This window comes from Protopterus annectens, chromosome 15.part0 (genome assembly GCF_019279795.1).
Source record: "Protopterus annectens isolate FY-2018-M chromosome 15.part0, PAN1.0, whole genome shotgun sequence".
Taxonomy (NCBI): domain Eukaryota; kingdom Metazoa; phylum Chordata; order Ceratodontiformes; family Protopteridae; genus Protopterus; species Protopterus annectens.
In genome coordinates, this window is record NC_056749.1 from 674,717,923 (window position 1) to 674,733,939 (window position 16,017).

The 16,017-nt window shown below is 37.3% G+C and overlaps 1 protein-coding gene across 4 annotated transcripts in view; it reads left to right on the plus strand.

Moving 5' to 3' along the window:
- Positions 1 to 16,017, plus strand: part of ATP11C (ATPase phospholipid transporting 11C) — a 1,720,948-nt gene that overhangs the window by 1,699,076 nt on the left and 5,855 nt on the right. For 2 of the 4 annotated variants that reach the window (XM_044057529.1, XM_044057532.1), the window contains one exon: positions 13,203 to 13,293. The exons of 1 other annotated variant lie outside the window; for it this stretch is intronic. In XM_044057529.1, the coding sequence (XP_043913464.1) occupies positions 13,203 to 13,292 (90 nt within the window). In that variant the 3' untranslated portion in view covers position 13,293. Of the gene's footprint in view, positions 1 to 13,202; positions 13,294 to 15,551; positions 15,642 to 16,017 lie in introns of all 4 variants that reach the window. One more of the 4 variants, XM_044057530.1, reaches the window with a different exon arrangement.

Genomic DNA, 16,017 nt, shown 5'->3' on the forward strand with positions numbered 1-16,017 from the left:
ACTGATAATTCGTCATCATCAACACTCTTTTTCCCATTTTCCAACATGCAGTCAGGATGTCACATTAACTGTCGTCATCTCTCAATTCAATGCTAGTCTTCCACTTCTTTTGATAGTCATCAATGAGTGTTGCAGGCCTTCTCTCATGCAGCCCATCCATTTCTTTGCTGGATGTCCTCGCTTCCTCTTGCCTACTTCCTGTCTCACCAAAATCTTCTTTACCAGACTGTCTTCTGCTTTCCTTTGCTTGTGCCTGAACCACTGTAGTCTACTCTCTTTGACCTCTGCAATTGGAGATACTTTTGCTTTTGCTTTGATGTCCTCAAGTTGTTGTCTGTTCCACATTATGCATCCTACTACCTATCTCAGGCACTTCATTACCATCACCTCAAGCTTCCCCAACTGTTCTGCCTTCAGTGTCCAGGTTTCATAACCATACAGAAGTACTGGTTCACCAGTGTTTGGGGCACCTTATTTTTCAGCTTTGTTGGCATTCTTCTGTCACACACTAACCCCTGACACTTTGTGCCATTTGGCTGTAACCTCTCTGGTTGTAGTTTTTATCTCCTCATTCAGACTTCTTTTCTACTCACCCACCCTGCCATGTAGTTGAAGCTGTTAACCTGTTTCACTGTTTCATCTTCTGTTTTCCCCCATTTGCTGTCATGGACAGGATCTTGTCAGTTTCATCCCACATGCTCAGCTCAGATTTACATTCCATTTCCCTATTTGCTGAAGTTTCTGTTCAGTGTCTGCTTGTAATGCCACATTGTTTGCATACAGTAACTTTGGTTATTTGGCTCTCCAGCCTGTTTGTTAAGGTAGTCCGTCACCAGTATGAACAGCAGTGAGCTCAGAGCTGAACCCTGATGTACACCCACTCTTAATGGGAACCCCTCTGTGAGTCCAAACACTGCTCATACTTGTGTCAGTGGGTCCTTGTAGATTGCATGAATTCTACCAGTGTTCATTAGTAATAAGATTTATTAGGCAGTGAATTGAGGAGAAGGGTTTGAGTCATGTAAAACCTTTTATATAAGTTGAGAGAGGTCTACTTTTGCAAGTATGTCCTGAGTTTTGGATTGGAGTTCAGGATTAAGTTGGTTAATGTTGAATTTACCCAGAATTATTATGCTTTTGTATAAGTGACACAAATCTAGACTGTCGAACATCAGAGACTTGAATTTAATGGTATATAGGTGACTTTATTGTTAGGGAGTTTGATTAAATTGACCATATGGGCTCATGATGCTGATAAATAAATCAAAAACTAACTATATGAGATTTAGGAAATATAAACTGAAATATAAGTATTTAATACAGCATACAGTGATTGAAACTGTACATTCATTTAAGGACCTGGGTTTATGAGTAGATCTAGCTTTGAGTTTTTCTAAATATATCAACCAATTGGGTAATGATAGTTATAGAACTATAGGATGTATAAAAATATAAAGTCTAAGGAATCAGAAATGAAGTCATTATTTGTTAGTTACATCAGAACCATACCTGAGTATGGAATAACAATATGGAAACCTTATAAGAGAACAAATGTGAATAATCTGGAAAGAGTACAGCGGAAATATACCAAGGGCATCCATGGATGTGAACATTTAAATTTTTATAAAAGACTAAAATATCTGAACTTGTGCAGTGTCTCATATATATATTTAACAGGAGAAATTGTACAGGTATATAGGGCATTTATAGACAACTACTTGTGGGAATGTTTGGGGTTATCAAAAAATAATAGAAAGTCATCAGATAACCTATGCAGAACATTGTATAGGAGTGAGAGATGTACTAATTGACTCTCTGAGAGAGTAGCTGCATGGAATAGTCTACAAAATTACATTAAAGTAAGCAGTAGTTTAGATATTCATAAGAGCAGCTTGGAAACTTATTATGAGAACACCTGTTTTGGTATCTTGGCAGGCTAGAAGGGCATTATTGTCCATGGTTAAAATATTTACACATATGTATGAGGGGTATAGCCTTTAGTGAGGTTGACGGTGATGCTTAATCCACTGGGGTCATGACCACTAGTGCATGTGCTTGTTTATGGCGGTGATTGTTACGGAGTTTTTGATAAGAACGGGAGTGCCACCACCATACTTTTTACCTGGTCTGCCATTGAGGAAGTAACTGTAGTCTGGGAAGTAGAAGCTGAGGTCTGCGAAGTCGGGCTTCGCCCATGATTCTGAAGTAGCTATGAGATCTGTTTTTTTTTTAAGACTAAGGGGGATTGTAGTTGCTGCAGTTTGTTTAACATGCTGCCTGCATTAAGGATGGCAACATGTGTAGGGTGTGGGAGTTTAGGGCTTTTGTGGGGTTCAGTGTGAGTGTGTAGAAATGGGATTTGGAGTAAGTATTATGCAGAACCTGCATAATTTTAAATAGGCTTCTTTAACTTTTGGGGGTGATCCTATGATAGAAAGAAAAGGATTTTGGGTGGTATATATGGCATGGAAGTATGGCTGCAGGATCGATCTGGGGTAATAGGAGGCATATGGTGAAATATTCACTGTAGAAGGCAAGACGGAATGGTGTTTGATTTTGAGGTATGTGTTGTGTGTTACAAAGCAGCTTGTCATTATAAATAATGCCCAGCAAGGAGGAGTCCGTTGAGGCTTGTAAAAGGAAGGTTAATGTAAAGATTATAATGTTCCTTGTGTTCAAGGATGTGAGATGTGGTGGAGGTTGAATGGTGGCTTTGTAAGGACATTTGGAAGCTTGTTAAGAGAAAGAAAAGTTGTGATATTTGCTGGTGAAGGAAACAAGATAGTTGTACATTAAGTGGGGTTATGAATTTGGTTATTTTGAATGAGAAGAATTGGAGGTGGTTGTTTGAAGATAGGGTAGCGTTGTGTGATTGTATGGTAAAGATGTTCCCTCTCTTTGGGGATGCTTGGTGTGTGTGTTAGAGTTGAGTGGTAGTGTAGAGGATCTTTGTTGCATGTGTTGAAATAGAGTGGAAGTGGATGTTTGTGTGTGTTTTGGAGTGGAGTGGTTGTGTACAGGATGTTTGCTGTATGTTTTGCAATGAAGTGGTAGTGTAGGGGATGTTTGTAGTGTGTGTCGGAACAGAATAGTAGTGTAAGAGATGTTTATTGTTTGTGTTGGAATGGAGTGGTAGAGTACAGGATGTTTGTGTGTGTTTGAATGGAATGGTAGTGTAGGGGATGTTTGTGTTGGAATAGAGTGGTAGTACATGTAGATGTTTTCTTAAATGATGGTTAGTGCTTTATTAAAAGTTTTTTGGGAGGAAATTGGGTATCAAAGTTGATTGGTTAGTGGTTTGGGGTTCTTTAAAATGAATTTGGTAATATAAAAGTTTGGTTTAGTTGATGTTATGTTTTTAAGGCTTTTGTGTTTAGACAGGAAATTAGATGTGAAGAAAAATGTATAAACTGGAAAATGGAGAGTAGCTGGGGAATTGGGAATGGGAGGGAAATGAAGAAGGCTGCACCGGCTGAATTAGCGGGAGTCAGTCAGTTCATGCATGCAACAGCCATTGTGAGAAGCAGGAGCTCTATGAGTTACTGTACAAGCAAGTGTGATTTAATAACCATGTAAAACCTACTTAACTATTTAGCTTTGGGCAGCCCTCTTCTCCTACAACTACTGCATATGTGGACACTAGTATGCCTCCAGCAGTGTGAGAATGCTAGCAGCTTGTTTGCAGAGGAGACAGGGGTTTACATTAATTTGCTGCAGATAGGAGGATATACACTCAGCCTCTACTCTTTAAAGCAAATAAGGGCAGAGGTAAACAGCTGCAGTTAAGAAAGATGGCTTCCTATTTACATACTTAGGGCTTAATTGCATACGAGAAGCACCCAGAATGCTGCAGTATATACTATGCAGGTTAAAAGTCCACACTTTTTCAGTTTACAGCATCTAGAAGCAATTTTCCATTTTGTCAGTTTTTAGGCTGGAGTTCGGAGAAGGTATTCTTGAACCATTTTGCAAGTGGTTCTACAGGTTCAGCACCTTTACAGTTAGTAGAATGCACGTAACTGAAGGAGTTTCCAAAACCACATGGAAACTGCCAACACGAGCTTCAGAAACCACAGTACAAGACTGTACTAGTACTAAATTACATACCAGCAGGCAACCACCTTTTCTGTATTTATTTTTATTATTTATTGACATTTGTTTACTGGGAAAGTCCAACTGGCCACAGGAGAAAAGCTCAACCTATCATATTTAATGTAATCAATATTTACAATAACAAATGTTATAATGCAGTTTCATTGAATACATAGCATAATAGTATGATAAAATGTATTTATACTCACAAACATTAAATTTACAAGCCTTGTACCAAGACTAGAAATAGAAGAGTGGTATATAAGATAGGAAGGAGTAATTTCAGAAATACAATAGAGTGAGGCATTAGAGGAGATAAGCAAGTCTGAGTGCTAACAGAGAAGTAGTGATGGAATAGTAATTTGGTTGTGCTAATTAGAAGTAGGTGTAATAGTTTAAGAAGTGCAATAAAGCAAGGTATTAAAAGGGGATAAACGGGTTAAGTGATTTAGTGCTTTGAAGGGAGATGTAAGAAAGGTGATGAAGGGTATTAAAACAGCTATGTCCCACATGGTGAGCAGGGACAAGGCCAAGAGGCAGAGAGAAAATATTTTATTAATGGTTTAAAAAGATGAAGGTGTGTTATACACCTGACTGATATAGTAATTTTATTTGCAGTTCTAGCTACACTATTAGAATAGAGACTGACCTCAGCACTTTGTGGTTTGTGGATGATAAGCAGCTGTTTATTATTTGAATGAAGGGGACAATTTGGAACATAGTATTAGAGTTGGGGTCTAATTGCTGGGCAGGAGGATGAGGTATGGATAATTGTATTTGTTAAGGTAAGCTGAGTAGAAGGTAGGTAGTGAGTAAGCTCAAGCCAGTTAAGCGTTTTTAGTGCCTAACACTGGTGGGTATGGTAAAGTTTGTTGCACCTGAGTCTAGTGACTTTGTTACAGCACTTCTCAAGCTTAGAATTAATTGAAGCTTGGAGGTTAGTCATGATAGGTGCTCTGTATTGGAGGGTGGGTAAGAGGTAGGTAGTAACTAGAGTTACTTTTACAGAGTCTGTACAGAATTTCTTTACTCTGTGTAGGTTGCTTAGGTTTTTTCTTGAAGCTGTTGTGGTTATGTAAATCAAATTTAAGATTATTGCCGATTGTCATGCTAAATAGTTTTGTATATGGGGTAACTTCAGTCATGGTATTATTTATGGATAAAATTTTAAAGTTGTTTTTAAATGGAAAAGGGATTTTGGAAAAAAAAGAGAAGTATTTTATTTATTTATTTATTTTGCTGGGGAGGGATTTATTAGCAGGTGATTATCCTGTAGACAACTTTCAGCATAGTTAAAGACTTCTTGAGTAATTCTCTGTAGATGTATTACATTGTCGGAAATGCATATTAGGGTAGAATTATCAGTATATTGTATGAGGGAAGCTTGCTGAGAGGATTTGTGTAAATTGTTAGTGAATATATTAGGGGTGGCCGCAGTGGTGCAGCGGTTAGCGTTGCCGCCTCACAGCAAGAGGTTCTCCGGTTCGATCCTCGGCCGGGGTGCCTTTTGTGCAGAGTCTGCATGTCCTCCCTGTGGTCGCATGGGTTTCCTCCGGGTGCTCCGGTTTCCTCCCACATCCCAAAGACATGCTGTAAGTGGATTGGATACTCTAAATTGGCCATAGGCATGAGTGTGTGCATGTGTGTGCCTTCCATGGAAGGTTGAGCGCCGGGCTGGCAACTCGACACTGTAAAACTCCACTGCCAGTCATGAGCGGACAGGTGATCTGCTGTGGCGACCCCTAACTGGGAAAAGCCGAAAGAAGAAGAGGAAGAAGTTAGTGAATGTTTTAGATTAGAGGGCCAAGAGTGGAGGCCTGTGGCACACCAGTATTGACAGGAAGGAATGGATAAAAAGTGGAGTGCCCTTTAACAGACTGGTATCTTTTGGTTAAGTAGTAGTTAGTTGTTTTGAGCAACAAATAGGCAAAAGATCTAGGCAGCAGAAATGGCACCACAAAGACATTTCATGGATAGCTACTTGCTTACCAAAGCTGTGTTCTGAAACTGCACTAAAAGACAGTTAAAAACCATCCAGGTCAACTCCATAGAAATAAAATTTGTAGAAATTATTAAAGAAAGAAAGACATTTTAAATAATAACACTAAATCAAGGACTGTTATTAGCCAGTCAGAAAAAATTTGTTACTAGCAAAAGGGCCCCAAATCTAAGTATCTGTATTGAGATTAAGCTAACTAAAAAAAATATAACTAAACTGAAAATAATTAAAATTACTGCAGAAACAAAGTAAAAAACCACCACTAGACATCCCATTCATAAAAGCATATAGAAACTATGTAAAACCCTGTTCAGCAGAAACATTATACAATTACTGCAGGCCATTGAAATGAGTGAGGAACAGTAAGTGAAACTTAAACAGGGAAAATAGATAACTATAAACTGAATATACAGCAGTCTATTTTTGTGGTAAATTAAATAACTTGTAGGGTAGGCTTATGAAATTCAGTTTCCCAAGTATTGGCTTCTCTGCTTGTCACAAAACTCCTCCATACCTGTAAAGATAAGACTTCATGCTTCTTAAGCAGACTCTCTCATGTTCCAGTGTCTCTTAAACAAAACACTGGAGAGAGGACATATGTGAAGGGGTGCGTGCGCACACACATGCATACACACATACCTACATGCATACATACACACAAACACACACGCACGCACATGCCCATACTCCCATATATATATATATATATATATATATATATATATATATATAATACACACACACGTACATACACACACCACATACATACATGCACACATATATACACAAACACACACATGCATACACACGTACACACACACATACATGCACACACATACATACACACATGCGTGCATACACAGACACACACATACATACAAACACAAACACACACAGCATAGGATTATTTAGTAACCCACAAACTAAAATATCAACTGATTTGTCTGTGCAGCTTCAAAATAAAAATAAGCTGTACCAAGGCTATAGACTTCAGTCAGGCACCAAGGAAACCCTAAGGCTGCAGGCTTTTCCCGAACCTGACTTTCAACTCAAAGAATTTGGCACATTCGTAGGTATGACACAGGTGGGCCCTGACTGGTCTTGCATAGCTACCAATTCGTAGGACTGTTCCCTTATACCACAGCATACATTTCAAAGGTGCATTACCCCATTTATAGTGTTGTTTTATTATATACACTTGTATATAGGTTTCCTGTCATTTTTTGCAGCATATTTTATCAAAGTTAAGTTTTGTAGCATTTTGTCAAACTGTAGTAGTTTGAATGCTGCCTGTGTGTGTTTGAAAGGATTCCACATGATATAACTTAACAGCATAAGTGAATGGGTACTCATCATTCACTTATGCTGTAAATGTTAGATTGAAGTAGCCAGGGGGGGGGATTAGGCTTGTAAGGAAGGGAGTTTAGGTTATTGGAGTGGAAGGGGAGAACTCAAGGTTAAGGTGCAATTGTGGAGTTTAGGTTTATGTAGTGGGACTGGAGACTTAGGCCTAGGGAATAGGGAAGTCTTTACGGTTAGGGAGAAATCGGGGAGTTGAGGTATAAGTAGTGGGACTGAAGACATAGGGATCAACTGCGGATTTTTAGATTTGGGGAGTGAACAAGGAGTTTAGGTATCGGGAGAAGGAGAGAAGTTTTAGGGTTATGGAGAGAAAGGGGAGTTTAGGATGTCCTTTTGAATAGGTCAGTGCCTGTGTGTTAATGCCAAAATGTTTGAATATACTGAAAGATTTGCCATTACGGTGGGGGAGAGTTTGTGCAAGTGTTTACATGTTGGGTTTAGAGTAAAGGCTAGGTAAGGGGATGAAGTAAGTCATGCCTCTGGATGGGGTGCATGTGTAGTCTGTGTATGTATGTTTGTACTGTTGGGGAAAGGTTTTTCTAAGTTAATGTATAGGGTTGGGATAAGGGGCAGGTTTAGCGTTAGCACATCCTATGTATGTGTGGGTAAACAGTAACGCCAACAATATACATTAGTTTTTGAAACAGTAATTCTCAGACAAAGTGTATCTGAAGGCAGCGTCAGTTTTTTTTTTTTTCTATTTTTGGATGATTGATTGCAAAAAGAAACTTGTTTACTTTCCTTTTGCGATCAGTGCAATATGGTGTGCAGATGATTTGTCAAGGGTTTGGCATTGTAAGGTTCAGGGATTTTGTTTGACAGGGGAAGGAAGTTTTAGCATTTTTTTTCATGCTTTTGGTATTTGAGAAGTTTTCCTTTTGTAATTAGTTACTGTAGTCATACACACACACACACACACACACACACACACACACACACACACACACACATGTATGTGTGTGTGTGTGTGTATATATATATATATATATATATATATATATGTGTGTGTGTGTGTGTGGTTTACCATCACTTTGATGAAGTGCATGGTATCGAGATGGACATGTTCTAAGTGCAGTTTGCAAATGTGCATAAAAACAAACCAAAAATGATTGACTCCACAACCGCAAATGCTAGTGTGCAATCGCTGTTGTGAAGTCGATGTTCTCCATGGAGATCGTGCTACATTGGGGATCTGGAAATGTGCCCATTTCTTCATGATAGTGCGATCTTGGAGTCTATATATATATATATATATATATATATATATATATATATATATATATATATATATAAATATATATAATTAGGAGGTGTGGGGGGTGCAGGGGGGGGGGCTTGCCTTCTGCAAAAAGTTAATTGGATGTGTCTGGCCGGTAAGGTACGATGGATAATGTTGACTATGTCGAAAATGGAATGTCGACATTACCGGTTTTGTCTTTGTGCCTTTCCGATGTTTGTAATTTCAAGTTTATTTTTCGAGCAAGTCATTCCTCAATGGAATGCCTTTCAAGGTTTTGACAGTAAACCACACACACACACATATATATATATATATATATATATATGTATATATATATATATATATATATATATATGTATATATATATATATATATATATATATATATGTATATATATATATATATATATAGCTATACAGTAAATGTGCAAAGGTATGAAGTACATAGCTTTGAAATTTAGTACATTGAACAAGTCAAAAAAAACCAACACAAAAAAGAAAAACAACAACAACATTATACACAGGGGGCTTGTGCATGGGCAGTCCCCCCTGCAATTTATAAATACCAAATATATGTTCATGCTGTATTGGACAATTCCTTATCCCTACAATCATTGGCAACCATAACAGTTGGTTCATTGTTCAGAAAGTTTGACCAAAGAATGTTTAATCTTTTGCAACTTTAACCAAAAGACAGGGACCCATAAATGTGTATGTGTGACAGTTTAACAAATGCTCAAAGTCAATCAAAAAAATTGTTATTAAAAGAAAAACTCCTGTCAATTAGATATTTCTCCCTTTGCAAATGAGGCTGAAGGCCACATCTCATCTCTCTCCATATTAATATTAATGGCCCCATACCTTAAGATGTGGAATTCTATGATTGATTGGATTATGCATCCAGTAGTTGAGTATACGTGTCTATATTACATAATCAAACTTTTAAAAGTTCGAACATCATATGGTCAACACCAAATGATTGAACTTTTAAAAGTTCGAAAATGTAATAAAAAAAAATAAACCAAAGAAAAAACCTACCTGAACTGTTTAAGCAGGGGGGCAAGCCCCCCAGTACCCCCCATCCCTCTCGCTCTTTAAATATACCAACTCAGAGATCACACTACAGTGCAGAAAAGGGAAATCTTCCCATTCCGCACTGTACGGAGATCTCCGTTGAAATGTTCGAACTTTTAAAAGTTTGATCATATGGTGTCCATATGACGTTCAAGTTCGACAACATGATATAGACCCGGGTATACCGTGTGCAGTGCTACCCATTCACTGTTTGACTGTTATTGTTATTCAACAGGGAGAAATCGAATTCCCAAATCAAATTTGAGCTGGCCATGTCCTCCCCTCCCCTGCAGGTACATTCTTGACTTATAAAAAAATCATGAAATTAAGTCCAGATTAAAATCTCATAACATCTTAATTAGAAAAGAAAGTGCTTATCCACTGTAGTTTTGTTTTGTTTTTTTTCATCTCAGTAAAGGCTGATAGTTCTGAGATTGTATGCTCTGAATTCCAATTCTTGTTTTTTAAGCACTATAGCTGTATTTCAGTTTTTAGTTGATCTCTGATCAACCTGCTGGCCGTGTGCACATGTTGATAGCAATGTAACATATGTAGTTCATTCAGCTGATTAATAAAGCAAAGCAGATCCACAACCTGGAAGCTGGCTCTGGAAGCCCAGAATAAAAAGTTGATGAAATGCTGATGTTCCTTCTTCCGCTGAAGCAGAAAATGAAAGGCTGCAACTTACATAAAACTTTCTTGCTTTAATAACAAACAACAATCTCCACAAGCGCTTTCGCTCAGCCTGGTGCTGAGCTTTTTCAAGATACAATAAAATCAAGCTGGTTGCGCTTTATATACATAGTCAAAACTTAACCAATAATTCAATTAATAGAAGAGAAGGTCTAATTAACCCTTCAAATTACTTGCTGGTACAAAATGTGCTTGTAGGCAAACCATTACTAAGCACATCTCACTGCAATGTCCAACAAAGTATATGCATAAACTCAATAATCAATTGTTGGTGTGCATGCAGATAACCATAAAAATATACAATGTTAAAAATATGCAATATTAAAACTATGCAATGTTAAAACAATGTTCAAAAGCCAATACTATACACATGCTAGTATGCTAAAAATATTAAAATGTGCTGTTTATTCAGCAAAATTTTATTTCTGTACGTAAACTCTGAAAACACTGGAAAACCGAAAATTCATAATTTAGCCTTCCTTAACCTCAGGACGCTGCTGATGCTACAAGCGTCATTGAGCCCTGGTCGCCTTCCCGCATCTAGTCCCAGCTGCCATAATAACTCTTTATATTCTAAAAGAGACTCCCCAGTCCCCCCCCCCCTTTCATCCAACCTCAGCTGTTCTAAAATGATGAATTTAATTTCCATATTGGGACAAAAAAGGGAATGTCTGTAAAAAGCATTAGTTTCCTTTTTCTTAATTATATCATATTGATGCTCATAAATACGTCTTCTGAGGGTTCTTTCAGTCTTTCCTATGTAGAAACTTTTACATCTAGTACGTAAACCTAAATAAACAATAAATTTAGCATTGCAATTATAATGGCCCCTTGGTTGATATAAGAATTTTCTTGATGGTAAATATAGCCTGTGTCCATTGAATATAGCTGGGCATTGCTTGCACATTCCACACTTGTATGTGCCTTCTTTTTTGTTATCACTACTTGCCATTGGTTTATTCTGATTCATCTCTAGCATTTCTTTTAAATTGGTACCCCTACGTCTAATAAATCTAGGAAACTCTGGAATCATATTACCCAACTTATCGTCCAGTCTTAGGATCGGCCAGTATTTCTTTACACTGTTTTCCACAACATCATAGTCAATACTAAAAGTGTGGATATATCCTTTTTGTTCCTTATTCTGCAGGCTACTGCTCACTTGGCATATTGATTTACCCATAGTGTCTAGGAGAGGTGGATATTTTGTTTCCCTGCACCTAATAATTTCTGTCGCTAGCTCTTCAACAAGAAGGCTTGGATACCCTCTTTCAAGGAATCTTTCTTTTAGGAACCTAATTTCCTCCATAAACACCTGCTTTGTGTTACACATTCTGGAGGCGCGGATGAATTGCCCCTTGACTATGCCTCTTTTTTGATATTCAGGGTGGTTACTTTTAAAATGCAAAAAAGCATTTGAATAGGTGGGCTTCCTAAACACACTTGATATAAACCTATTGTTAACTTTGTCTTTAACCAAGTGCACGTCCAAGTAATTCAAGCTATCAAAACTCAGTTGTGGATCTGCTTTGCTTTATTGGTGCTTTTCACTTGTTCTTGGTTTTCATTCAGTTGATTGTCTATATAGGTTCATAGGTAGGTACTAGGCTATCTGCCTGAGGGCATTTATAAGCCTAGCCCGAGTGTGTCGACTTTCGCCGCCCCATTGATTAATTAACTGATCCTCTGTCAAGCAGAGCCAATGAAGTGATTCCGGGGGAGTATTTTCTGTTACCCATCCACTCGTCAATAACAGATAGACAGATTGATAGATTACATATGTTGGGCGATCAAAAGTACTTTCTTGAGTGCTGAACAATTAAAATAATTATGTATCTTAAATTAGTGATTATCATATATACAGTTTGGGTTTCCTTCAGAAGATCGACTCAAACAAGTTTCGGTGAACCTTGGAGGCAGGCCTTTTTTTATAGGGGGTAAGCCCCCCTGCACCCTGCCCCCTTGTGTGGGGACCCCCCCCCCAACTTAACTATACCATGTCCAAGGTCACACAACAATGGAGTAAAAAAGAAAAAGTCCACTCTCGACGAAAGTTGTTTTGCTCCTTTTCCTTCAGATGACAGCAACACACATACAGACACACACACACACACACACACACACACACACACACACACACACACACACACACCAAATCCAAGCCCATACTACAGTGGGGAAGAGGGTAAATTCCCTGATCCTCAATCTGCTGTGATCTCCATACTAAAGGTTCCACTTTTTGGAAAGTCGATTATATGGTCTTGACCATATGAAGTTCGACTTTCTAAAAGTCGATCTTCTGAAGGAAACCCAAACTGTATATATGATAATCACTAATTTAAGATACATAATTCTAATTTTAATAGTTCCCAAAGTGTAGAGCTACAAAAGTGTAAACTATCTGATGTTTTAGGTGTAGTTAACTATTTGTAGTCAGAAGTAATCAGAACATTAATTTCAGTACTTACAACTAACCATGCTTTATCTGCAAATTTGTTTTCTAGTCTACTTAATGTTTGATTTACAGTAAAAGATGTCTTAAAAGTTGAGGATCGATTTTTGTTTTTACTTCAGATTATTGATTTATTTATCTTGCTGTTATATTCCCCTCCTTGTAACATTTTGTTTCAAATTCATTTTTTTAATTCCCTTCCTGTGAAAATCTTACTCCCAATTTTATTTTGTTCATTTGGCTTCTACCTGTTTCCTTTGTGCTTTTGTTCCATTTGCTGTTCTAAACCAGGCAAAGAGACGCCTTCCTTCCTCAGGAACTTCCACTGTCTTCATGCTGTCTCAGACCACCAGCAGTCACAGTTTCTCTTGGAGTGAATGAGGTGATGTAGTCTATTAACAGCTAAGTATAGTCCATCAGTGGTCTTAACATCCATCCTAATTGTATTGTCATGAAAATGCAGTGTGATTATTGCATCAGTTTTGGTTCCATTGTCAAAACACCTTGAGCTTCCAGCATGGTTATGTTGTGTTTTAACTTTCATCCAGAGAGTAGAAATTTAAAGACCCTGTAATAAATAGTTTTGTAGCATTTCTAAATGTATGTCTGCAGTAACTACCACTAGAGTGAACATTGCTTTATACAGTAATAAAAGCTGTCTGTAAGGTTTTAGCAGTTTAGTCTTATGTGGTTAACAGATGTAGTTAGAGTAAAGTAGTCTGATTGTTAAGCTACACACTTTGCAGTTCATACAACCTTGGTGTTTACTAAGAATTTTGAAAAGGAGAGAATTGAAGACATGCTGATGTTTTATGTCTATACAGAACAGAATTAGAGAATTTTTTTTTTTTTAATTTACAAATGTTTGAACAGCATTTAGGAAATCTGCAAAACAAAATATATACTTGCACCTTGTCGTACCATAGATTTTCATTATCAGAATTCATTAATTTGTAATTACAGTTGCATGCTATTTGAAGGTTTCATTGATGTTTTTGTGCTGACAAACAATGAACTCCAGTTTTCCACATTTATTGCATGCAGGAGTCCATTAATAAATGCATACTGAATGCATTTATGTAAGTTACGTGCAGCATGTTTTGCATGCTTTTCTTAACTATGATTATAAACTGTTATGGTAGGACTGAATTTATGAATGATAGAGAGTACTGCTGTAATTGTGATGAGTAGTGCTGGCAGAGTTTCACTTTCTTTTGAAACTGAGAGTTTTATATGAAGATAGCCACTCTGGTGACATGGATGGGTAAAAAACTAACTATGGCCCAGCTGACCTAGGTTGGCTTAGAGGCTTAGATGACTGACAGAGTGGCAAGGTTGGATGGATGTGCAGTGGGAGGTCATTCATTAATGATGCTTCCTTAGAGGAAGTTTAGTCCAAAGGGGAGTTGCCATAATCTGAATCAATGAGAATGGAAATCAGGGCAGGGAGCAGGTAGGGTACCTATTAAAGTCCCCCCACACCCAGGATGGAAACAGAGATGGCTTGGGCCCTCAGGATGCCCTTTGGATCCATGACCAGCCACACAAATACTGGAGTAAGTCCAAGAGAGGAGGAGACAATCTGGTAGACCTGCAGTAGATGTGGGCCACTGTGGGCTGAGATGGGATGCTAGGATGGGGAAAATGATGTCTCAAGGAGGACTAAAAATTTAAAAGAAAAATTATTTTTTTATGATGTTAAACCATTTTTGTTTAAATTTAACGCTCTTGGTATGATTGATTGACTTCTAAATGGTACTTCAACTGTCTCTGAAACTATGTACTTTCAGCTCATTTATTTTATTTTGGCACCTCAGTGACATTTCAGTTCCATATTAACCGAACTTGTATTCACTATATTTTATTACCAGTCATTGTTTGTGTATTGTAAACAAGTGATCATACTGTACAATGAGAAACCATGTCAGCATATGACGTTATGATGTTGGGTTCTGTTTCATTCTTTTAAATCTATTTTGATTTCAAACAGTTCTGTTAGAATAATAGTTCTGCAGTTGAAAACAACAGAACATAAACCTTACAGAAGCCAAAAGTTAAAAAAACTAGGTCGTCTTAATACTTGATCAGAGCAAGCATGTAATTGATTATTACATAAACATGTGTTTCTGTGGAGCATCTGAATAGTTTTTTTCTTTATTAGTCTTAACTAATAAAATGTTATTATTTGCTTATTGTTATTTATTATCAATTAAACTTGTCCTTGTATGAAGCAGTCAGTAAAATACATGTAATAAGGTATGTTGAATTAGAGAGGCTTGTTTTAAAAGAACACATTTCATTTTGTGAGTAGTACCTTGGTATGAGGTAATTTGTTGTATAGATTCAGTAATCATTTGAGCCATGAGCAGTCCATTCATTGATTATTATGGAGAATGTATCACTTTAAGAGGTCTTTACTTTCATTGTCTCCCTATGGGCCACAATATGGTGCTTCAGAAGCAAGTAGAGGTGTAAATTATTAAATTATAAAATAGCATAACATGTAGACTATATGTATAAAATTACAGTGGCAGGTCAGACATGCAAATAAAATTGGAGCTCATAATATATGTGCCAACATCTCGGCCACAATTTAGTACCTCTTAAGACATTTTTTTTTTTTTTGCCTCACTGTTACAGAAGGTACAGAAGGATTCTGTTTCATCCAGATCTTCAGCTAGACCACTTCTTTTACGAACGTTCTCAGATGAATCTAATGTTGTCTAACAGGTATTCTTAAGTATAGCTAGCTGGTAGCAGCATTTAGGAGTAAGGCATTTTTTTATTTGAACAAATCAGAGTATAGTACTTTTGCTTGCAGGTGAAACTAATCTATGTGGTGGTCTGACTGATTTAATTTGCTGCTGCGGGTGCTGGCATTGGTGATTACACATTGTATTTCTTTAAAGATGCAATACTTGTTAAATGATATGCTCTTTCAAAACAATCTTGAAAGGTTATTTAAATATTGTGGTTGTAAATGTATCTGGGGTGTCTGTTAATCAGAATATCAAATGGTTACATAAATGACAGAGATCTGTAACATCTCAGGTTAATTGTAGACCTGCAAACTGTAGCTTAAGTGTTGCAGTGAAAAAAAAAAACA